The sequence below is a fragment of the Cladosporium halotolerans genome (assembly GCF_011745625.1).
Source record: "Cladosporium halotolerans strain TM138-S3 chromosome Unknown Sca3, whole genome shotgun sequence".
Taxonomy (NCBI): Eukaryota; Fungi; Ascomycota; class Dothideomycetes; order Cladosporiales; family Cladosporiaceae; genus Cladosporium; species Cladosporium halotolerans.
In genome coordinates, this window is record NW_027191454.1 from 525,630 (window position 1) to 548,965 (window position 23,336).

The 23,336-nt window shown below is 54.4% G+C and overlaps 8 protein-coding genes across 8 annotated transcripts; 5 read left to right on the forward strand and 3 right to left on the reverse strand.

The window, feature by feature from the left end:
- The first annotated feature begins 103 nt into the window (after positions 1-103).
- WHR41_01165 (uncharacterized protein) lies at positions 104-6,392 on the forward strand. The gene is made up of 6 exons (XM_069369771.1): positions 104-460; positions 647-1,970; positions 2,027-2,485; positions 2,659-3,072; positions 3,793-5,484; positions 5,542-6,392. Exons 1-6 carry the CDS (start codon positions 366-368, stop codon positions 6,115-6,117), a joined length of 4,560 nt encoding a protein of 1,519 aa, XP_069233090.1. The 5' UTR covers positions 104-365; the 3' UTR covers positions 6,118-6,392.
- Positions 6,393-7,069: 677 nt separating this feature from the next.
- WHR41_01166 (uncharacterized protein) lies at positions 7,070-7,768 on the forward strand (the record flags this gene model as incomplete). The annotated part of the gene is made up of 1 exon (XM_069369772.1): positions 7,070-7,768. The coding sequence occupies one exon, from the start codon at positions 7,070-7,072 to the stop codon at positions 7,766-7,768; it is 699 nt and encodes a 232-aa protein (XP_069233087.1).
- Positions 7,769-7,823: 55 nt separating this feature from the next.
- On the reverse strand, positions 7,824-8,640 carry WHR41_01167 (uncharacterized protein). The gene is made up of 2 exons (XM_069369773.1): positions 8,162-8,640; positions 7,824-8,101 (listed from the first exon to the last, which is right to left on the reverse strand). Exons 1-2 carry the CDS (start codon positions 8,470-8,472, stop codon positions 7,912-7,914), a joined length of 501 nt encoding a protein of 166 aa, XP_069233088.1. The 5' UTR covers positions 8,473-8,640; the 3' UTR covers positions 7,824-7,911.
- Positions 8,641-9,048: 408 nt separating this feature from the next.
- On the forward strand, positions 9,049-12,900 carry WHR41_01168 (uncharacterized protein; the record flags this gene model as incomplete). The annotated part of the gene is made up of 1 exon (XM_069369774.1): positions 9,049-12,900. One exon carries the CDS (start codon positions 9,049-9,051, stop codon positions 12,898-12,900), a length of 3,852 nt encoding a protein of 1,283 aa, XP_069233095.1.
- Positions 12,901-15,203: 2,303 nt separating this feature from the next.
- Positions 15,204-16,169, reverse strand: WHR41_01169 (uncharacterized protein; the record flags this gene model as incomplete). Its single annotated transcript, XM_069369775.1, has 1 exon — positions 15,204-16,169. The coding sequence occupies one exon, from the start codon at positions 16,167-16,169 to the stop codon at positions 15,204-15,206; it is 966 nt and encodes a 321-aa protein (XP_069233096.1).
- An 88-nt stretch (positions 16,170-16,257) lies between these two features.
- WHR41_01170 (uncharacterized protein) lies at positions 16,258-19,874 on the reverse strand (the record flags this gene model as incomplete). Its single annotated transcript, XM_069369776.1, has 4 exons — positions 18,797-19,874; positions 17,189-18,742; positions 17,058-17,140; positions 16,258-16,974 (listed from the first exon to the last, which is right to left on the reverse strand). The coding sequence occupies exons 1-4, from the start codon at positions 19,404-19,406 to the stop codon at positions 16,258-16,260; spliced, it is 2,964 nt and encodes a 987-aa protein (XP_069233331.1). The 5' UTR covers positions 19,407-19,874.
- A 265-nt stretch (positions 19,875-20,139) lies between these two features.
- WHR41_01171 (uncharacterized protein) lies at positions 20,140-21,411 on the forward strand (the record flags this gene model as incomplete). Its single annotated transcript, XM_069369777.1, has 1 exon — positions 20,140-21,411. One exon carries the CDS (start codon positions 20,140-20,142, stop codon positions 21,409-21,411), a length of 1,272 nt encoding a protein of 423 aa, XP_069233330.1.
- A 583-nt stretch (positions 21,412-21,994) lies between these two features.
- Positions 21,995-23,317, forward strand: WHR41_01172 (uncharacterized protein; the record flags this gene model as incomplete). Its single annotated transcript, XM_069369778.1, has 1 exon — positions 21,995-23,317. One exon carries the CDS (start codon positions 21,995-21,997, stop codon positions 23,315-23,317), a length of 1,323 nt encoding a protein of 440 aa, XP_069233333.1.
- Between the last annotated feature and the right edge of the window lie 19 nt (positions 23,318-23,336).

Consider the following 23,336-nt stretch of genomic DNA (forward strand, 5'->3'; position numbering starts at 1 on the left):
CCATGACGTTGGTCCCTGGTACTCGGGTAACCTGTCTCATCTGGCCCCTGCCGGTTATTGAGCAGCTCTTGCTCGGTCTCTACACACCTCTATGCTGCCATTCGCATCGTGCACCCCTCGCATGATCACCACCATCTTTCTCTCATCCCATCTTTACATCGTGTCAACATCCGCGAGTGAAATGTCGGCTTAGCCACGCGTCGAACGCGAACCTTTGTCGTCAGGAAAAGTCGCATTCTTGCACGCGCGAACCGTGGGGCTGGACGAGATCTGATCGCATACCGAGATCAGACGGCGATACCGATTTGCACCGCGCCTGATCCCTAGCGTTTGTTGGAGTGCGGACTTGTGCACGATTTGCGGTTATGGATCCAGGACACCGCGGGTGGGCACAGCCCGGGAACGCACATGGGCCCGGTGCTGAGCAGGGCCAGTCGCAAAGGCCAGGAGCATCGTTTGGGTATGTCCCTTTTTCCACAACCAGCCTCTCAAATGTCTTTGGAAGATATCGCATCCAACGGACCGCGTTCGCGCAACGGTCATGCGGATTGAAGATGCTGCTCTCCAGACTCAACATTCCCCACCACCACTCTGAGATGACCATGTCTCCCACGCTTCTATCTCCGGCTAACAGCAGCTTCCATAGTCCCCAACATCCAACACAGCAATCTCCGCCTGCTGGACATGCAGGCCTGCCCCCGCCCAGTGGTCATTTTGCTTACCAGCAGCCCTCACACGGTCTCGGGGGCATGAACCAGTCTTCTCCCAGACAGCCCCCACCCTCTGCCCACCGACCTGAAGGCCCGCAAGGTCCGAATTTCCCGCTGCCCACCCTCAGTCAAGCCACTGGCCAGGCATCGGCTGCGGACCGTGAGAGAGCCCGCGAGGTTGAGCAAATTCACATCAAAGAAGAGCAAGATAGGCAGCACAGGGAGCAAGAGCGTCAGAGACTGGAACAAGCGCCCCAGCATCAAGCCCAAGGTCAGCCCATGCACCTGCACCAACCCGTCGCTGTAGGGCCGCGCACTATCCATGGGCCAAATGGTTTGCTTGGAAATCCGGGCCTCACAGGGCCACAATCGCAGTCGCAATTTCCACTTGGCGGTCCAGGAGGGCCAGGCAGTATGTTTGGCGGAGCTCCTGTTCAATCCGCTCAGGCTCAAAGTCAGCAAAACCCTTCAGCTCTGCTCATGCCGTTCGCTCCAGCTCAGGCGCAGGCGGCGCAACAGCAACAGATGGCTCAAGGTCAAGGTCAAGGGCAGGGCCAAGGCCAAGGCCAAGGACAGCAGCCTATCCTCAATGACGCTCTCAGCTACCTCGATCAGGTGAAGGTCCAGTTCGCTGATCATCCGGACGTGTACAACCGCTTCCTTGATATCATGAAGGACTTTAAGAGTGGCGCTATTGATACTCCCGGAGTAATTGGCAGGGTTAGCCAACTTTTTGCCGGCAATCCAGAGCTGATCCAGGGATTTAACACTTTCTTGCCACCAGGATATCGGATCGAGTGCGGCGCCGGTGACGACCCGAACGCTATCAGAGTCACGACTCCCATGGGCACGACCGTGCAATCAATGCCTCAACCACGACCTCTCAGCCGACAGGAAGGTGGTGAAAGCATGAGGCGGGCCAATGGCACATATACCCCTCAGCCAAATCAAGGCGCTCAGATCATGATGAGTCCCAGTGGGCGTGCCGTTGGCCCAGCTATGCCTGGTTCTCACATCTCCCCCATGGAGGCTGCCCGGCAGCAAGAGCAGCAGGCTATGCACCAACAGCAGGAGCGCGGCGTGAACCAGCTCCAAAACGCAGTGTCTGCGGCGACTGGTGGTGCCAACATGCGTGCTGCAATGTCTCCAGCTCCGGGCCGCGGAACCCCTGGTCAAGACGGCATGGCAGACGGCCACGGCATGGAGAAGCGAGGTCCTGTCGAGTTCAACCATGCGATCAGTTACGTTAACAAAATTAAGGTAAGCGTTCTGCGTCGCGAGGGTCCAGCTCCAGAAGTACTAATGGATACAATCAGAACCGCTTTGCGACGCAACCCGACATTTACAAGCAGTTCCTCGAGATCCTGCAGACGTACCAGCGCGAGTCAAAGCCCATTCAGGACGTTTACGGCCAGGTCACCCACCTCTTCAAGACCGCGCCCGACCTTCTCGGAGACTTCAAGCAGTTCCTGCCAGAATCTGCTGCAGCTGCAAAGGCGCAGGCGCAAGCCAGGCAGCAGGCGGAGGAGCAGGCGATGATGTCCAATGTCCGTGGTGAGCCGATGTACGCAAGTCCTGTGATGTCGAAGGAGGTGGGCATGGGCACGCCCAGCCATAGGACGGGTCTGCCTCCCGTTGGCAATTTTGCGCCGACGCCGGTTGTCAAGGATAACAAGCGAAAGAGGGGCGAGAGACAAGGGACTGCCGGCAGTGCTGCTGACGGTGCCCCTGCGCCAGCAAACGGTAAAGGCCAGTATCCTGGACCTGGTGGAAAGGTAAGTCAAAAGCAATTCGATGTCTTTCTGAGGTTGAAGGCAGTAGCGACCGAAGGCAGTAGCGACCATGTGACTTCACGGCATGAGCTCACGGCACTAGCCGTGTCGCGCTTGCCCATCCAAAATGTTGCTTGCATTTGAACAATGAACACAAACACTGACTCTTTGATCAGCGCATGAAACAGGCACACACCATGGCTCAAAAGAACGACCAACCACCGGCCTCGCCGACACTTATTCCGGCCCTACCAGCTCCTATTCCTCCCACGACATCATCCGCGGCATCGAGTGAAGAGCTGAGTTTCTTTGACCGCGCGAAGAAAGCCATCAGCAACAAGAATACCTTCAATGAGTTCCTGAAGCTCTGCAATCTCTTCAGCCAAGACCTTGTCGACCGCACCGTCCTCGTTCACCGCGCGCGCTCCTTCATCGGCTCCAACCCGGAGCTCATGAAGTGGTTTCAAGATTTTGTCGGCTACGATGAGAAGGACGTGATTGTGGAGAACAAGGCTCGCATTCCTGGCGGGCGCGTGAGTCTGAGCAATTGCCGCGGTCTTGGTCCCAGCTACCGGCTGCTTCCTAAACGGGTACGTCAAGTTTTCTCTTTACTTTTGCTTGTTAACGCGCGATTTTTCCTCCCATCGGTTTCGTGAAGTGAGGTTAGCCGGCTGGAGTCGCCAGCCACCAACTTTTTGGCTTGGCGTCGTCCAATCGCACGCCAGCTTAACCTCACCTCACGGCCCACTTTTGCTTGTTCTCCTCTTCCCTTCTGCCTCTACACATTGCGATCTTTCTTCTGGAGCAGCCAGTATTTGCGCAACATTCTCTTTTCAACTTTCGATATCGATGCACATCTGGATATGGCGTCAACGATGAAAGCAAAGTCGGTGCCGGCACCGATTAGCCTTCCCCAGGCTGGTCCTGGGAACAAGAGTGCCATCATCTCCCCAGGGCGACCTTCTCCGCCTCGCTCTGGACGCGACTACCCTTCGTCGCGTTTCTTCGACTGGAGCGCCGAGCGTGGGGGAGTCTCGCCTGGGCCGCCAACGAGATCGCTGGACGATCTCCTATCGCAGCCCAAGGCGACGACTCCCCCATTGAGGCGCAGTCGACGAGGACGAGATGGTCTTACGGACTCGGCCGTTTCGACGCTGCTGGCACCTGGACACGCGAGGCTTTCAGGACATCGCTATTTCAACATTTCAAACGCAATCTCTTTTCTTCGCGCTGTACCTGCAGAACACCAGGATATTTCGGTCATCAATGGGGAAGTGAGGGCTAACGATAGATTTTTTGTTGCGTTACAGGAACGACAGAAGACTTGCAGCGGCCGCGACGAGCTCTGCAACTCTGTTCTGAACGATGAATGGGCGTCCCACCCGACTTGGGCTAGCGAAGACTCCGGCTTTATCGCTCATAAGAAGAACCTCCATGAGGAAGGCCTCCACCGCATTGAAGAAGAGCGCCACGATTATGACTACAACATCGAGGCGTGCAGCCGCACTATCCAACTCCTTGAGCCTCTCGCCCAGCAGCTTCGCCGCTTATCCGAGCAGGAGCAACTGGCCTACAAGCTGCCGCCGGGTCTCGGTGGGCAGAGCGAAACCATCTACAAGCGCGTGATCATGAAGGTATACAGCCGCGACAAGGGTCAAGAAGTTATCCAGCAACTTCATCTCCGCCCGTACCAGGTTATCCCGGTCTTGCTCAACCGCCTGAAGGAGCGCCTTGAGACCTGGAAGCTGGCGCAGCGTGAGTGGGAGAAGGTGTGGCGCGAGCAGACTCAGAGGATGTTCTGGAAGTCGCTCGACCATCAATTCGTCAACACCAGACAAGTCGATAAGCGAGCCGTTCAAATGAAGGTGCTTCAAGCCGAGATTCAGATGAAGCACGAGGAAATGAAGAGAGAGGACAAGTCAATCCCTGGCACCATGCACCGACCGCAGCTTGAGTACACACTTGAGGACACCGACGTGATTCTGGATCTGTCGCACCTCTTCCTCGTGTACATTGATCAGACAATGTCGACGGATACGCCTCGCCTTTTCCCTTTCGTCAAGGAGTTCATCCCTCTCTTTTTCGGCCTGGACATCGACTGGTTCAATAATCAAATGAACGCAAGACTCAGCGCCACCGAGACTTCGGCCAACGAGGTCGGAGACGACTACCCTTCCGGTGCAGAAGATTCGACTCCTTCTCGAGGCCGCAAGCCGAAAAGCAACAATTTGCTTCGCAGCGCTCTGGACCGCGGCCGTGGCAGGCCCGGCCGCAAGGATCGTGAAGACAGCAACGCTTCAAACAGCCGCGCATCCACTCCTGACGTGGCATCTAATGCCGACGACGAGATGGCAGTTGATACTGCTGAAGAGAGCGACGTTAAGCAAGAGAACGCCACCACTCGCTGGCTCGACCATCCCGCTGCGGGTAATATCCTTGGCGATAAATCGGTCGACCCAGGAGAGCAGTACGTACGCCAAACGTTCCGCATGTGGTCTAACACTCCAATGTACGGCTTCATGAGGATGTTCATCATGCTCTACGAGCGTTTGCTCAAGCTCAAGCTTGGCGAGAACGAGTGCCGTGAGACGGTCAAGAAGGCCAAGACGCAGAAGCCAGCCGTCGAGTTGGGCATCGTGGATAAGCAACCGCATGAGTTCTTCGACGACATCTCGCCGAACGCCAACTACTACCGCCAGATGCTTGACAAGTTCGTCAGGTGCTTCACTGGCGAGATCGATTTCGCTGATGTCGAGGACACTCTGCGTCGTTTCTACCTACAGTCTGGGTACCAGCTCTACTCGCTCGACAAGATCGTCCAGCAGCTTTCGCGCTTCGCCTCCAACGTGCTCAATAGTGAGGGCAAGGACAAGAGTTTCGACATCTACCAACTGTTCAAGCGCGACCGTTCCAAGGAGACTACGACGGCGCAGCAACAGACCGATTACAGAAAATCGGTCGAAAAGATGCTCAAGGACGGAGAGCTGTACCGGATTGACTACGTATGTGTCTATTTTCCATGTTCGGATCTCTTAACAGTCAAACTAACAAGTGCATAGGATCAGGATCAGCATCAAGTCAGATTTTACCTGACCAAGAAAGACGACCCGACCTTTGACGACTCCCTTTCCTCAGCGGACAAGGAACACCTCTGGCGCTACTACCTTGCGTCGTTCACTGGCATGACGCAAACTGAGGGCGTCACGTCCGGTGCCCTTACCCGACCCATGCTCGCCCGTAGTGTTCGCGCTACCGGCGTGAATCCAAACTCGGTGTCCTACCCACCCTCTCCAGCCGACGGCGATGAGTCCACGAACGAGCGCCTACAGCGCCGCTTTGACAACATCCGTGGCAAGGAGAATCTGGTCATGCGCATCGCTGTCAACAACTACCAGCGCATCTTCCAGCCCGGCACTGAGGAGGGTTGGATTGAGATTACCAACGAACGCGAGGGCAACAAAGAAGATGTTTCTGAGGTCGCTGAAGCCTTTGAGCGCAGGAACGATGACGCCAAGGACAAGTGGGAGAGGAACCACCCTAGTATGAGGAATGTCTCTGCCGACGACGTCGAAAAGGCGAAAGAGGGCTTCCAAAAGGTGGTCAGCGGCGATGCAGACGATATGGATATCGAGTGATGACCTTACACGGTTTTGGGGTGACGAGAATGGACACATGATGGGTTTTATGCGTTGCGGCTTTTGGGAGTTCTTGCTTTCACTGACATGGCTCTGGACCGGACCGAAAGGGTAATGGCGTTTGCGGTGATCGGGTGATACCACTCTAGGCTTGCTCTGGTCGCTCACTTTGTGGGCCTCGACCGAGTTATTTGCTTACCGCTGTCTGTCTCTGTACCTATAGCTAGCTGTTTGTTTGGAATTGAATGCTTCCTTCACTGCCTCAAATTGAAATAGCTCCATGGGATTTCCATCCGACGACCGCGTGGCAGCGTCTGCTAGGCTGTCTGGTTGTTCTAGACTCAACGGACAGTCTCTCTAACCGCGGATCTTCAGCCGGGGATGTTGAAACAAGCCTCCGCGATCGAGGCTTGCCAGCATCCGGTCCAAGTTTCAAATCTGCACCGACCGGGCTGGATGCAGGGGTGCATCTGGCGAGATTTCGTTCGCTCCCGCGCTACATCCAACAACCCGACTTCACGACTTTATTACACCCACATGTTTGCAGCCATCACGGTGGCTTTTCCTGAATCTTCTGCATAACCTGCAGACACGTGCGTTGATGGCGGATGATGACGAGAAAAAGTGTCGTCGTCACTATTGGCATTTGGCCGCAAGGATTTTCTACCTGAAACACGATGTGCCGCCATGTGGGACGGAGAACTGGAGAGCCTTGCGCCTTTCATTTCCTTCCGACCTGTTCATGCCGTTGAATCCGGATCTGACGTAGACCACCGTCTTGACCATAGGTATAAAACTCATGGTCAGTCGTGACCAAAACGGGGCAAGCTACACCATCTTTTCCGTTCGTACTCTCCCTCTCTTGCCCATCTTTCCAGGACGCAGAGCCAGTCTCTATCCGTTCCACTCATTCGAAGACATTGAAAGCAGGCCTGTCAAATCGAAAATCACGATGTTTCTCCAAAGCGCTCTCCCTATCCTAGCCGCAGTCGGCACAGCTTTCGCCGCCGCGATCCCCACTCAGACTCCGAACGAGAACCACCTAGCTCGTCGCGCCGTCTCTGGTCACTCCACGTTCTACGGTGGCAATGTTCAAGGAGGCACTTGTTCCTTCTCAACCTACAAGATCCCATCGGGTCTCTACGGCACCGCTTTCAGCGGCCAGGCTTGGGACAACGCCGCCAACTGTGGTGGTTGCGTCAAGGTCACGCACGGAGGCAAGAGCATCACCGCAATGATCGTCGACAAGTGCCCAGAGTGCGACGAAGGTCACCCCGACCTCTTCTCCGACGCCTTTGCTGCCCTCGCCAACCCTTCGGACGGAATCATCGACACCAGCTACGAGTTCATGTCCTGCCCCAAGGTCTCCGGCCCGCTCACCATCCACACCAAGTCCGGCGTGTCGCCCTACTGGTTTTCTGCCCAGGTGGTCAATGCCAACCGCCGCACTTCGAAGCTGGAGGTCTCTACCGATGGCAACTCGTGGACCGAAGCGAAGCGAACCGAGTACAACTTCTTCGAAATCTCTAGCGGAGTCGGTGCTGATTCGGCTTCGATTCGCGTCACGAGTGAAGACGGCGCATCGGTGGTTGTCAAGGATGTTTTGATGAAGGCTGACGTTAGCACTGACGCCTCTGGCAACTACAAGTAAAGGGTAACTCGATCCTCGACGGATTGCCGTGGTGAATACCCCGTGGCAACTAAGCTTCTTGAATGATAGACGGCTCTCGTATTTCTCACATCTCTCTACGAACAGCTTCACCTCCATAAGTCCAATTTCCCGAGACAAACTCATCACTCTGCCATCGCTTTCTTCTCGGGCCCCGCCCACTTTACCTCGTACACTGGGATGCCTTCATGCTTGCCTTCCCAACTTTGCCTGTGCAAGCCGAAACCCTGCGCTTCCGGCTTAGGGATGCGAGGGAACATTCCCATTTTCAAGACAATTTTTCCTGGGTACGCTGCTGTCTCTGACTTGACCGGGCTGTTCGATTGTCAGTCACGCCTTGATGAGAAATTCTTATCGTCGACGCTGAACACATACTTTCCATCCTTCGAACAAAAGTAACGAAAGACACTGTTTCCACTACCCGTAGCTTTGTCGTCGTAGTACTTCAGCGTTCCGTCGCGGTCATCAATCTTGACGTCTTCGGCAGGGAGGAGCATGTTCGAAGCAATGTAGCTGCCCGCCACTTTGCGGCAGTTGGCGCAAGAGCAAAGATGACCCTTCGGGTTGGCGAAGATGTCCTTCGCGAGAATCGTCACTTGGATGCTGCCGCAGAGACAGCTGCCAGTCATGCCATTGGCAAACATGGCAGGATCGTGTTGTTTGGGGTCTCCTGTGAGTTCAGGCATGTTGTTGAATTCGTGACGATGATGAATTTCTGAGGAAGTTATTGACCTAACGTTCGCGCCTGGCCCACATGTAGATCAAGTGAATCGCGTTAAGTAGCACAGGCCAGAGGTAGTTATTATCGTCGGTGAACGTGACAGAAACGAAAGAAAGGCAATACAATGCGCATTGCGTAAGTGGATCTAGATCGTCCATCATCTCCGCACTCTTCCCTTTGAGCGATAGCCGACGGCTGTTCAATTTATGTCACAAGAGCTCGTGCTGTAAGTTTTGCTGATATCGATTTTTTGGAGCATGCTATCAACTGACCAGGCGACGAATAAACCAAATGATCACCCTGAATCACTCTATTAGATCTGACCTCCATCCATTTTGTATTGCTGTGCTGTCGCAGCAAGTGACTGACGACACTTACCCCAACCCTAACCCTATCTACCTTACGAAGCTTCATGCAAGCTCCAGATCGCCTTCGCCAAATTGCGGGGAAGGCTTTAGGCGATCGCGTCACGTCGCGTCCTCCCATTCGGAATATTTGGAGGTAGCTGCGGCTGCTTGCCACAACCCACCACAAGGATGTCATGTCTCTCAGCGACGATTTTGGCGTCGAGGACGACGATACTGAGTTCCTAGCTGCTGCTACCCAAGTTGAAGCATCACAAAATGTTGAATTTGCAGCGTCACCGCGACCAACGAAGCGTCGGAGAACTGGCGGAGACCAACAGCTGGATGGAGCAAGCTCGGATGCGCCTGATGGTGTGGAAAGCGATGAAGATGACTCTCCTCCTGGAGCGAGATCAGGACATAAGGCTTTTCTAGCAGCGCCATCGAAGATGAACGACAGTGAACAAGAGGAGGATGGAGAGCCGGAGGAGGACCCGAGCTATTACTTTCCAGAAGAGTTGCGAGAGAACGAAGAACAGGCAGCAAAGCAGTCGAAATACAAGATACACATTCCAAAGAATGGGGGGTTACTACCGGACATGGTCTTGACACAAACACAAGCAGATCTGGACGAGAACCCTGCTGCAATCCGGGGCGCAGTGTGGAAGAAACCAAAACCACCTCCACCACCGCTGTTCAATGCCACCAGTACTCGAGTTTCTGCAGCCGGTAACCAAGCTTTATCCTCAGTTGCTCAGCGGCCGCGATTGGGCGGTGGTCTCGATGCATTCGTACAACGCTCTGCGGCCAGCCGGCCCAGACCGATAGAAAGTGACGAAGCAATGGCAAAGCGACTGCAGGCCGAAGAGAATACTCGTATCCGCCAATCTTCAGAAGCCCGCCCACGTGTAGGCGATGATAATGCGAAGAAAGCTATGGACTTTACACAAGATCTCGAAGACCTGCCATCTGATGCCTTCTCGTCCTCATCCCCCGAAAAGTCGCCGGCTAAAGAGACCATTGCACTATCATCCCAACTAGGCAATTCACAAAGAGTAGTCAATGGATTGAGAGGACCGCAAGCAGGACTGAAACAGATGACGATATTTGGACAACCTGCCACCCAGTCAATGTCAGCCTCTCAAGCCGCCGCAAAGAAGCACGCTTGGCCGTTGAAGGCTCGGGAAGAGGCTGCAACACACCACAAGCTCGACGAGGAGGCAATGAAAACTTGGGTATACCCAACCAACCTCGGTACAGTCCGTGACTATCAATTCAATATCGTGAGCCGCAGCCTTTTCCATAATACCCTTGTCGCTCTTCCTACTGGTCTCGGCAAGACTTTCATCGCAGCAACCGTCATGCTGAACTACTACCGCTGGACTACCGACGCGCAGATCATTTTCATGGCCCCGACCAAACCTCTTATTGCCCAACAAATGGAGGCATGCTATGGCATTGCAGGTATCCGCAGACAAGACACAGTCCTAATGACGGGCGAGACGACACCAGGAATCCGTGCGGAAGAGTGGCAAGAAAAACGTGCTTTCTTCATGACACCACAGACTGTCATAAACGATCTGAAAACCGGTATCTGCGACCCGAAAAGGATTGTTTTGGTGGTGGTTGACGAAGCGCACAAGGCGACAGGCGGATACGCCTACACAGAGGTTGTATCATTTTTGCATCGCTTCAATCCAAGCTTCCGAGTTCTGGCTTTGACAGCTACACCGGGCTCAAGTGTTGAGGCTGTACAGTCCGTCATTGACCATCTTGGGATAGCTCGCGTTGAAGTTCGCACGGAGCAATCCTTGGACATTCGTCCGTATACGCATGAGAAGCTCACTGAGACCGAGGTGTTCGACTGGAGCGATGAACAGAATCTCATCATGGACCACGTGTCGAAGGCAATCAAACCCGTGCTCGATAAGCTCAACTCTCAGAACGCGTACTGGTCCAAGGACCCTATGCTCCTCACAGCCTTTGGGCTCACTCAAGCTCGGAAGAAATGGATGATGTCCGAGGCTGGGCGCAAGGCGCCTCAGGGTCTGAAGGGCATGGTCAATACGATCTTTACTGTTTTGTCTCAGATTGCACACAGTATCTCTCTGCTCAAGTTTCACGGAATCAACCCGTTCTACTCGAGCGCTCTTGAGTTTCAGAAGAATGTCGAAAATGGACAAACGAAATCAAAGTATGCTAAGCAGATCACGGAACACGAAGATTGGGTCAAAGCCATGGGATACATGCGTCGATGGTCCAACAGTCCGGACTTCATTGGCCATCCTAAGCTCGAATATCTGCGCGAGGTGGTTCTCAATCACTTCTTGGATGCTGGAGAAGGTCAAGAGGGCCCTGGCGCGCCACCTAGACCAACGCGAATCATGGTGTTCGCCGGATATCGCGACAGTACGCAGGACATCTGCAGAGTCCTTAAGCGCAACGAGCCAATGATCCGGCCGCATGAGTTTGTCGGGCAAGCAAGCTCGAAATCATCTGAGGGCATGAATCAGAAGAGACAGAATGCCGTTATCCAAGATTTCAAAGCCGGCAAGTTCAACACCCTTGTTGCCACATCAATTGGCGAGGAAGGTCTGGATATTGGCGATGTCGACCTCATCATTTGCTACGATGCCTCGGCATCGCCGGTGCGAATGCTGCAGCGGATTGGTCGCACAGGACGCAAGCGTATCGGCAGGGTCGTGCTTCTCTTGATGCGTGGCAAAGAGGATAACGACTATGCCAAGGCGCAAGATAACTATGCGTACATTCAGAAAAGTATCGCGGACGACAGCAAATACAGCTATCGCGATGATCAGAGCCCGCGCATTTTGCCGAAAGAGGTCAAGTCTGTGGTCGACAAACGAATTATCGACATTCCGACCGAGAACACGCAGCCAGTCGATCTAAACGAAAAGAATCGTAAGCGAAAAGGCAAGGGTAAGGTCAAGAAGCCCCCCAAGAAGTTTCACATGCCCGACAATGTGCGCACCGGATTTGTCAGCGCACGTCGCATGGATTCCGACCAGGAAGAGAGCGAAGGCGAGCCGGCACCGAAGAAGGCATCTGCGGTCAAAAAGAAGCCAGCAGGTAAAACCAAACCGAGGCCTGTCTCGCCGCCCCCAGAGCCTGCACAGATTCCATTCATCGACGATGTTCTCCTCACTGATGCTCAAGAGCGCGAACTCGAGCGGAAGTATGCATCTACTAGTGATAGTGCACAGAACACCGTTGTTCAGGCTCCCGACCCTTCCAAATTCCCAGGCTCTCTGCGGGAACTCGGCACATACAAGTACGTCCGTCACGGACGGGCAGCCACAGCTGTCTCTGAAGCCATGCAGATTGTTCGAGGCATTGACGAGGAGCGTGTCAATAGAATGAGGGACCTCTTCAGCGAGAAAGATCTTAGTGACTTGATGGGAGCCAGAGCAAGACTCGTCAGTCCTGAACCAACGGCAGAGAACCCTGGAATCGAGCGTCCTGAACCTCCCACTACCCGACCAGTGCCAAAAGCAAAGAAACCTCGTGGTCGCCCGCCAAAGAAGCAACAAGCATCTAATAGTGCAAACGCCTATGGCTCGGACGCCGTGGAAGGAGACGAATCCAGTCCTGAACCAACACCAGCCGAAATGCGACTTCCCACTCAAGGCATCGATCTTGGATCGCACGACACGAGCGGGGAAGAAGAGGAGGAAGAGATGGACAGCGAGCTTGACGCTTTCGTTGCGAAGAGCGACGACCCAATCGAGACGTTCTCGAGCTCCCTGCCAGATACCCAGAATTGGGGTCTGCCGGCAAAGAAAGCTGGCCGCCTCAAGCCTCGTGCGAAGCAAGCTCCCATCCAGATGGAGTCAGATGACATAGTTGAAGATGCCTTCAGTGGTGAAGAAGATGACGATGCCACCCCCAAAGGCGGACGAATATTCGTTGATCTCGATGAGAAGGTTTCAGAGGAGGATGTTCCACTATTTGAGGTGGAGGATACCGGTGCTGCAGCAGGACGGGCGAAGAAGCGTCGTGTCGTTCAAGATAGCGACAGCGACGAGTAGGTAGCTTATGGAATGAACGCCGGGCCTCTCGCGCAACCAGCATCCAATCATCCAAAATCTGTTGCACATTAAACCTCACGTGGGGCCGGGTGATATTTAATCACTCGCATTGACAGCTTGTGGTAGATGCTCACATGAATCAACAAGTATCTCAAGGCTGGTGAGGTCGAATGACATGCTACCCCCGCATTTACACCACTCAGAAATGATTAATCCTTTGAACGGCTCGCAGGCGGCTTGCGACGAGGTTTTCGAGGAGGAATGGGGAATACTTGCAAGCCACACTTGAATCACTACTGGACGCTACGGACAATCTACATGACTGGCAAATCCAAGCAAGGATCGGATGGTGTCAAAAAACTATTTCTCAGGAACACGAACAACCACATTACTCCAGATAATCTGGAACAGAACCCCCAATAGCATCGTCTATGCCGTTGAACCAAAGTTCAGGCATGCCCTCAGACCGTTGCAGGATATCGTTCTCCCCGAGCACCACATCTGCGTCGAAAATACTCTTCCTGGTATCTCTCTTTATGACGCCCGTGGGCTGCGTACCCGGCGGACCGTTGAAGTAGTTGGTCACGTATGTACGGCAAGTGCTAGTGGAGCTGGGTCTGGCAGACGGTGCCACCGTGCGTGTAATGTAAACGGTCGTAGTCGTTGTCCCACCTCCTGAGCCTCCCCCCACCGTCACCGTCACGGGATTTGTTGCGGCGACAGTGACGGTGACAACGTTACCGCCCGGCCCAAAAGTGCCGTTGGGGCCATAAGTATTCACGTTTGTCGGGGTCGACGTCACGGTCAGCTCGTCCACGCTGACAGAGATGAGGGTGGTCGTCACCGTCTCGGTGGAAGCGGTTTGAGGAACCAACGAAACGCTGACCGCGGTTGTAACGCCGTAAGATGTCACGTAAGAAATACCATTGGACACGTAAGTGCTGACCACGGTCCGAGTCTCGTAGATTGTCGATGGGACGTACGAAATCGTTGTGGTCGTCGTCGTGACTGTTTGCGTTGGGGCAGGAACGTAGCTGATACTGACGGCGGTGCTCACGCCGTAAGAAGTCACAATCGAGACGCCGTTCGAAACGTAAGTGCTGACAACGGTACTGACGCTGTATATTGTTGATGGAACAAGCGTTGTTGTTGTAGTGGTCACGGTCTGGGTTGGCGCAGGTCCAGTTCCGGGTCCAGTTCCCGGGCCTGTCCCAGGTCCTGTACCTGGAGACGGATTCATGCTACCGACGATGGTAGAGCCGTAGTCGCCTGGTCCGGTCCCATTGCCGCCGCCACCACCACCTCCTCCGCGTGGACTTAGAAGTCGACAAGCGATCGCCCCAGCTTGCCTCATCAGAGTCAATTCAGCCTTGAGCAAGCAGTTGTTCTCGGCCATATCGTAGAAGAAATTGACGCCCTGACACTGGGTCCCCAGATAGAAAGTCAAAACATTATACATATCACATGCCGCGAGACAACTGGTGAGCTGGTCTTGTGTCTGGGTCTGGAGCGTGGGGCCGCCAAAACCCTCGTCGCAGAGTACTTCGTATAACATTCCCTGGGAGGTCATATAAATTGCGCCGTTGTTCTCTGGACATTTGGGAGGGGTGGTCAAAATGGGGCCTGGTGCAGTTGTTGTAGTGGTTGTCGTAGCGGTCGTCGTTGCAGTGGTAACGCCAGTGCCTGGCCCTGTGCCCGGCCCTGTACCCGGTCCGGTACCTGGTCCAGTGCCCGGCCCTGTGCCTGGTCCAGTACCCGGTCCAGTGCCCGGTCCGGTGCCTGGTCCCGTTCCTGGTCCCGTTCCTGGGCCCGTTCCTGGGCCCGTTCCTGGGCCCGTTCCTGGGCCAGTGCCGGGCCCAGTGCCGGGCCCAGTGCCAGGTCCAGTTCCGGGGCCGGTTCCAGGGCCATTGCCAGGACCAGTGCCGGGTCCGCTCCCAGGGCCATTACCGGGGCCGTTTCCGGGGCCATTACCTCCACCTCCGCCTGGCGTAGTCGCAGCTGGAGTTATGCTCGCTGGAATTTGAGTGAAAACATAAGAGCTCCCATCTTTGCCAGTAGTAGTGACCACAATTTGGCCAGGGCGTGAAGTGCCAGAGTACACGAAGAATCCGGAGTTCGGGCATTTCGGCTGCGGATCGCAGCTTGTCAAAGTGTGGGTAGTGAAAACCGTGGTAGTTCCTGTGCGAGGTGGGCGGGCTGCGCATGTTGGATTGTAGCTGGCTGGAGTCGATGGAAGCAGAGAGGTAGGCGGTCTCGTGGTAATCTCGCATGGGTTTGTGACAATCACGGGCGTGATGTCGCAGTCAAAGCATAGCGATACGCCTTCGCAGCTTGGTATCGGCGTCACACCCCCAGATGGTGTTGGATAGACGTAGGAGGGACCATTGGGGCCGCTGGTGAGGTATCCGCCACTTGTTGGTAGTGTGGTTTCCACTGTACTTGTCACTACCGCGCCTGAATTCGACGAGAAAACTGTGATAGTCGATGTAGCAGATAAAGCTTGTGTTGTTAGCATGTGAGATTCTGTGGAATCCTGAAGGTTGTTGGGGCTTACAAATTGTAGTGGTAGGAGTTATCGTAGTCGTGACAGTCATCGGAGGCGCCGAGGTGCTGTCTGAGTAGCCAGGTGGCGAAACCGCCCCCACAGCAGCTATGATGTTATTGTCGACCGTCTGAGTGCCGTTATTAGCAGATTTGAATCTGCACACGCTCTGTAAGGTGTCGTATTCGACGCCAACACATAAGTCGTTCATATCGCAAGTAGGTAGGCAGTTGGCGATATTGTCAGCGCTCAGAGGAGCTATTGGGATGTAGCCGCCTGAATACTGCGTGTAGCAGACAATCTCGTACTGGATCCCCATGCTATCGGTGAAAGACTTTCCTGCGCTGTCGGGACACGAAGGCAATGTGTCAATCGGAGTCGGGGGAGCCTCGTTCTGCCCGTAAACCACACCGCCCACAACACCGGGTGCGTAAGAATAGCCAGAGACAGAGCTGAATAGCGTGCAGTCATTTCCGACAAAGTTGAATGCTTTGCAACCTGACGTTATGCTGCAAAGATTCTGGCAAGATGCGAAGTCCGGAACGGTGGCTCTGTCAACTAGCATCGAGATCTCTTCCCCATGTTCAGTCTCCACCAAGTCACTTCTACCAAATGCGATATTGATGTCAGAGGTGTCAATCTCTGTGCCCTCGTACAAGATACCGCATTGCACTGCATAGTTCGTCCCACCAGTGGAACATGTAGTCTGCGGTGGATTGTCTCCCATGCAGTAATATGATGTACTCGTCGGACAGGGAGGAGCTGGTCCGTACGATATAGTTGAGGAAGGGCCACTGCTGGTACCGCTTGTTTGACTAGAGCTTGACCCAGGGCGCGATATTGTACTCATCGTCGAAGAAAGAGCACTGCTTGCGCCACCAGAGGATGTCCCAGAGCGCACCGTCGTACTCATCGTCGAAGCATTGATGCTGCTTAGTGATCCAGAAGAGCCACTTGTGCCTATCGATGATTGACTGCGAGATGTCTTTATCGGTATCGGTTCGCGAGACGTGACGGAATACCCCAGTGCTGCGATTTTGAAGCAAGTGGTGATCGTATTGCCCGCTGGATAGAGCGTACCTGGAGATGACTTCAGATAGCAGTCGCCCTCGTTTCCCCCAACGAATGTGAACCCTTGACACCCTATAGTGGTGTCGCACACGCCGAAACAATAACTTAAACCACCGCGTGGGACTGGCACTGTGAGAAATGAAGCTGTCGAGGAGTCGGTTGCGCAGTTGATGATGTAGACCTCTCCCAAGGGATCCGTAAACCTCGAGTTGCACGCTGGCTGGCCTTCGTTGGTAGGCGAAGCATTTGCTGATACTGTCGAAGTCGTGCTGGAGAGTGATAAAGAAGAGCTCGAAGAATGGGTGCTTGGAGAGCTCGGCGAGGACGCAGATGGAGAGGTGCCCGTAGAAGAACCTGCAGATTGTGCCGAAGACGTTGTTGAAGACTGTGATATGCTGGTGCTGGTAGAGGAGGTGTCTTCGGTAGAACCCGCAGACTGCATTGACTCTGTCGACGACATGCTTGACATGGAGGCTGAAATGGTGGACGACTCGTCGTCAATTTCCATCGTGGTAGTACGAGAATGAGATGCAGCAAAGCTCACTGAGCTTGATGTAGGTATTTCCGCTGTTGATGTGTCATCATTGGACATGGAAGGCGTCACATATGCAAATGTCTGCGTTTCGCCTTGAGAAGCTGAACTGATGCCACTGCGGCTTGACGAACTCGACGAACTAGCACCAGAAACGACGAGACTCGACGTGGATCCTTCGTCGGGTAGTAGGATTGCCGTGATCAGATCTTCGCTGCCGGAGATTGCATTGTGTTGTTCTTTCCTCAAGTAGCATGTTCCTCCTGTGATTGTACCTTGTACCCACGTGATTGTGGTGCACTCGGACTCGGCAGTGCAGAGATCTAAACATTGCGTGAAGTCGCCTTCTGCGAAATAGGCCACATCAAAAGCGCTAGACCCGTCTGCATCTGAGGAGCAATAAATGCGAAATCTGCGATCATCACGTGCAGTTAGCACCTGGTTGTTAATGCCAGGGCAAGCCAAAGTTGAGCTTGGTGTCGGAGATTCAAGGACGCTCGTCATCGTCGTCGATTCATCAATACTAGTGCTGCTCTCGTTTGCGATAGTGGTTGATGGCACATCAGAAGAGGTGGAGCTTGTCGTAGACGACTCCGCTTCCTCATCAGCACTCGAAGTACTAGCAATGTCGGTTGGCACAGAGCTCGAGATCGAAGGGGATGCCCCCTTTCTAGCACCGTTTGTTGTGCCGTCATAGACGAACTTTCCATCTTCGTCAGATTTGATGTAGCATGTGCCGGCGCCATTGCCGCCAACGAAAGCAACGCCTACGCAGGCACTGTACTGATCGCAAATCTCCAGGCAGTTGGCAAAGCTTCTCGCGCCCACTACGCCGTTATTTGGCAGACCAGCAAACCCGCCAGTGAAGTCGGAACCGCAAGCAATCGCGTAACCCTGACCGTTGGAGTCTGTCCAAATCGTATTATTTGACGAAGGGCAGATCAGAGGGGTGGGTACCGCAGTGTAGGCTGAAGTTTCGGTAGCTGTAAGCGACGACAAGGGGCCGGTGTACGGAAGGGACGATGCGCTGTTGGTGGACCGACCCATACCACCGTTGATAGTATTGGTACTGGGCTGGGGCTGGGTTGGTGACAGACTGGTGCTGTACGAGGCGCTCGGTTGCGCATTGATGGGCTGCTGGTAGACTCTGATTGAGTTGATCGACCAGTATGCATCCACGAAATCTTGAGGATTGTTTCCAACATAATCGACGCAGGCGGGCCAGCTTTGGCGGTTAGGCTGTTGAGGACATTCAGGGTATAGGAAGTACACATTGCCAGCCCAGTCACCGCAAAAGTCGGTGTTGATGATGATGCTCATGTTGGTGAAGAAGTTGTCAATCACACATCCCGGCCCTTGCTGATTGACGGTAGGTTTGCCAAATTGTGATACGTCCGGCGCACCGTTCGTAATGCTCGATGGGATGGAGTCACGAGGAAAAAACCAGTGCTTCACAAACTCGGACGTCCATTCTGTCGCATACACACCGCCACCGTTCTCATTGAAGTCCGCGCCAAAATTGTTGGGTATCGTGGACTCTACTAGTTTGGAGCCGCAACCGGAATTCTGATTTACACGAACGTCACAGTTCGTTGTTTGGAGTGTTGCAGTTTGGTCACTTCCAGAGATATCGCATCCAGGCGCGGTGTGCATCGAAATTCCGTTCTCATTACTGGTGTGAACCCCTTCCATGATATCTAGGGATCCTCAGTTCATTGAAAGGCTTTACAAAATAGTAGAGAAGAACTCACCGATTTCTCCGTACTTTGGCCATGGCTCCGGTCCATTTCCAAGAAGCCAATATGCAGGCCAGGTACCGCATCCAGTTGGCATGTGTGAGGCATCAAAGATGAAAAGGCCATGTGTGTACGCATTGTTACTGACCAAACGCACACTTGGGCGACCAGGTCCACCATTGGGCCACCGATTGGTGGTGTCTACACTCAATCGGGCAGTACCATTTGGCGTTGTAGCGAAGCCATTGCGCTCGGCGGTGCCTCTGTCCACGTATTTGACGTGTCCGTTGGTTGGGTCAGGGCCGGTGTAGAATGTGAACTTGTCGAAGAAGATCGAAGCTTGGTAGTCGTCGATCAGGCCGTACGCTCCAGCTCCAGGAGCTCCATTACCGCCGTAATAAGTTCCACCGGGATATGCTTGTCCAGAAACACCGGAAAAGAGGGAAATGAAGGTCAGGATACTCGTCCTCGAAACGATTGGCAAGGACCGCATCGTGATGCAAGACGATGGCTGGATGCCTCTCGTCTTGATTTTGGCGAGCGTGTTGGAGCTAAGATCTCGGAAGTATCGACATGGGATAGCCAACGCGTACTCGCGTTGTTGTCGGTGGCCTATCATCAGCATTCCTGAGATTGTGGGCCGCGAAGACACTCATCTCGCCACTGGCATTCCAACCCCTGCCAACAACATGCAAGGACCACGAACAGAGCTGGAGCCGAGAAGGATATTGAGTGATATGATCCAAATGGAGTAGCTAGAGTTTGAACGCTGTGATCAAGCCTTAAAAACGTACAGGGATGAAGCAGATCAAGGGGAGTAAGCAAGATAGTGAGAGGGTAGGATGCCATGGCTATGAAATGTTACAGCCAACCTTGGTGAAGAGGAAGAGGCCCGTCTCGTATCGTGTAAGGTACTTGCCGAACGAGCTCTTGAACTATGCCAATGAAATTGATGCTTTCCGCAAAATACGCATGTATCAGAACACCTGTAGAGCAAGATCATGGTCAATCTAATCATGCAGAAAAACTTATCCGGAACATAACCCGAAGATGACGAAATGGAGTTGCAGATGTTGCTGAACTTGAAGGAGTGGGATTCTCATCGAAGATCAAGGGATAGGAGGATCCCTGGATAAGGTAGGGTGGAGGACACGCTTTCTCGCTTCAGAACCCCTCCACCGGGCACTCGGCTCACGGCGTCACGCTCAACGCTGCCGGCGCGATGGCGCCAACCTCGCTCCTCGTCAACCGTGAACGTATAGCGTCCACAACGTACTTCATACTATTACGGGCATGCAGCCGCACAGCGCCGATATAGCTGCAGAGCTCTCACAGCTCGCAGCCGGCACGCAGCCAGCATGCTGCTACAACCTCATCCTCGGCGGCTGACCCTGCTATACCGCCAACCCGCACGACAAGGACAGATATGCTTGAGCAGAGCAATCCAGCGCGACTTTCATGCTTCTATCATCCTATCCGAGCAGAAACGCTCGCGGAGTAGGTCTCCTCAAGTCGGCACCACGACGCCCGTCCCGGACGAAGACCACAAGCCAATCAGCAAATCACCCTTCTACTTCCAAACCGGCTACGCAGGCTGGGCCAAACGACCTTCACGCCCCTTCCCGCCGCCGTTCTTTTCGCCGCCTTCTGGCTCCTTCTCTGACCCGCTCTCAACCCACAACCGCAGCCGTGATCGCCGCCCGCAAGTGAACGGCGAAATGATTCTGGGCGTCACGAACGGCGACGATGCTATGCTCGTTACCGAGAACTTGCTCGCAGCGAACGACGGTGTCGGTGCGTGGGCACAGAAAGAGAAAGGACATGCGCCGCTGTGGAGCCGGTTGATCATTCATTTCTGGGCTTCAGCTGCAGAGAAGGATGGCTACGGCGCGGCAAGTACAGGCGTAGCGATGGATGGGTCAGACGTAGAAGGGCGTGGAAAACCAGACCCGGTCCGATATCTGAGCGAAGCATACGCCGCTACGAAGGAGGCACTCAGCGGGCCTACGGAGTGGTTGGGCACCACGACAGCCTCCTCAGCACTGCTGCACTGGGAAGGAAATGAGCCGGTCTTGTACGCGACTCAACTCGGTGACTGCAAAGTGTTGGTCTTACGACCCGACGAGAGTGCTGGTGCCGTCAAAGGCGACAGGCAAGGCTCTATAGACGAGCAGGAGGAAGCCGGCGGGAAGATCGTCTTTGCCTCAAAAGAACAGTGGCATTACTTCGACTGCCCGCGCCAGCTTGGCACAAACTCGCCTGATACGCCAGAGGAGAACGCGGTACTCGATGTGGTTGCTTTGCAAGAAGGGGATGTTGTTCTCGCGATGTCTGACGGCGTCACCGACAATTTGTGGGAGCATGAGATATCTGCCAACGTTTTGCATTCACTTCGCAAATGGATGCAAGACCACGCCGCAGGAGCTACCACAATTCAAGGTGTTTCTGACGAGGCCACGAAATATGTGGCGCAGGAGTTAGTGCTCGCGGCTAGACAGATCGCCGAAGATCCATTCGCCGAGAGCCCTTTCATGGAGAAAGCAGTCGACGAAGGGTTGGCGATCGAAGGCGGAAAGCTGGACGACATTAGTGTTGTTGTTGGCTTTGTTAGTAAGCGCGACATGACATGATGCGAGCGTGCCATACAGGAACGGGTCGAAAGACCTAGCTGAGGATTTGACCGCGCCTTACGGCTCGCTGAGATACCAACGTCTAGTCAATTTCTCGGAAGTAGACCGCCCTCGACATTAAAGACGGCGCAGGCGGACTATATATGCCGGCATGTCAAAAGATAAGCGGAATCATAGCGGATGATGGCAACGGTCACGACAATTTCTGCCAGAGCATACCTTGTAGATGACGGAAGAAACTACGATCAACATTGAAGGTGGCATTACACAGGTATATGGCTCCAAAGTACCACGCAATTGGATACGAGATGAAGAGGTGATGAAGCTGCGGCCATGGGGCGGAGGAGATGGCGCACGAGACCGTACAGTTGGGTCGCACCTCCAAATAGAAACTAGACTTATAATCCACAAATGAATGTATCGCGATTTCTATCTTATTGGGCCATTCTTTGTCCGGCACAGGCCAGCTTTCACTTCACTATTCGTAGCTTTTGCCGTTTCCGCTAACGTAGACCCTCTACGGTATGACATCGTGGCTTCCAACCCCAACTTTCCCTCCGACCACACGCAAACAAAGAATGCCATGACTTCCACGACACACCTTGCCGCCTCGCTGGCAAGCGTAACAGACTCATTGAAGCAGACAAATTCCCTCATAACCCGCCTCGCCAGACTCACATTCCCTCCTGGCGCCGAACCGCTCGACGACGAAGGCAACAGTGTACGTGTAGAGCTAGCGCAGGACATCCACGAAGGCCTCAAACAGCTCGAAGAAGACCTCGAGATCTTGCGCGGCGATATCGAAGACTCCGCGCCCTCTGCCAAAGCCCCGCCTACCGGCCGCCTACGCAGCAGTAGTGTACGGCAGAATAGCACCAAAGGCCAAGAACGCGAACGCCTGGCTGCCCAGGTTGTACGCTTAGGAGAAGACCTCAACAGCGCACGAAGCGCTTTCCGCCGCGCACAATTGTCTGCCAAACGCGCCGCCGACCATTCGAAGATAAAAGAGCGCGAACTGGTATTTGCCAGCCTACAACAAGCCTCCGACCCCTCCACCCCGACCACCACATCCCTCAACGGCAGCACAGCCGACCTCTTCGCCGGACGCTCGTCACTACAAAAGCGCCAGCAGCAGAAACACCTAACCAAAGACGAGCTCCTCGTCGCGCAGTCATCAGACGTCACATCCGCTCTCCGCCGCACCACCGACCTCCTCTCAACCGAGCTCTCCCGCTCGCGCTTCGCCCAAGAAACCTTCGACGAGAGCACCGCCGCGCTGAAAGAGCTTGGAGACAAATACTCAGACCTCGACACCGTCCTCAGCAAGAGCAGGGAACTACTGGGGACGCTGCTGCGCAGCCAGAAGAGCGACACGTGGTACTTGGAGACCGCGTTTTACATCCTGGTCGCGACGCTCGCGTGGCTGATCTTCCGCCGGATCCTCTTCGGGCCGTTCTTCAAGCTGCCCATTTTCCTGTACAACGTTTTCGCCTTTGTGGTGAACTGGACGGTCCCTAGACCCCTCTTTTTCTTCCTCAGCCTCATTGGCGTCATCACGACTGAGCCTTACACGCCCGCCAATCTCCAAGCTACGACAACCTCTCGCCCTCCCCTCATCGTCCAGCCGAGCGCAGCCGGCAAAGCTCAGACTATAGAAGGCATGGGCGACGAGATCTCGCGTTTGGGAGGGGTGCGTTCCGGCGCCGGCGGCGCAGGAGCGAAAGTTGGCAAGAACGGCGAGCTGAGGGGTGAAATGAGCGAAGAGATCGGCAAGATGGCTGAGAGAAGAGGTGACGGCACGATATTGCAGGAACGCGGCGATGAGCCTCCGAATCCGAAGAAGAAGCAGTTCGAGGCGGATGTGGAGGATGCGAAGGGGGGGAGGAGGAAGAGGGACGAGCTGTAGATGACATCTTGTGGTATTA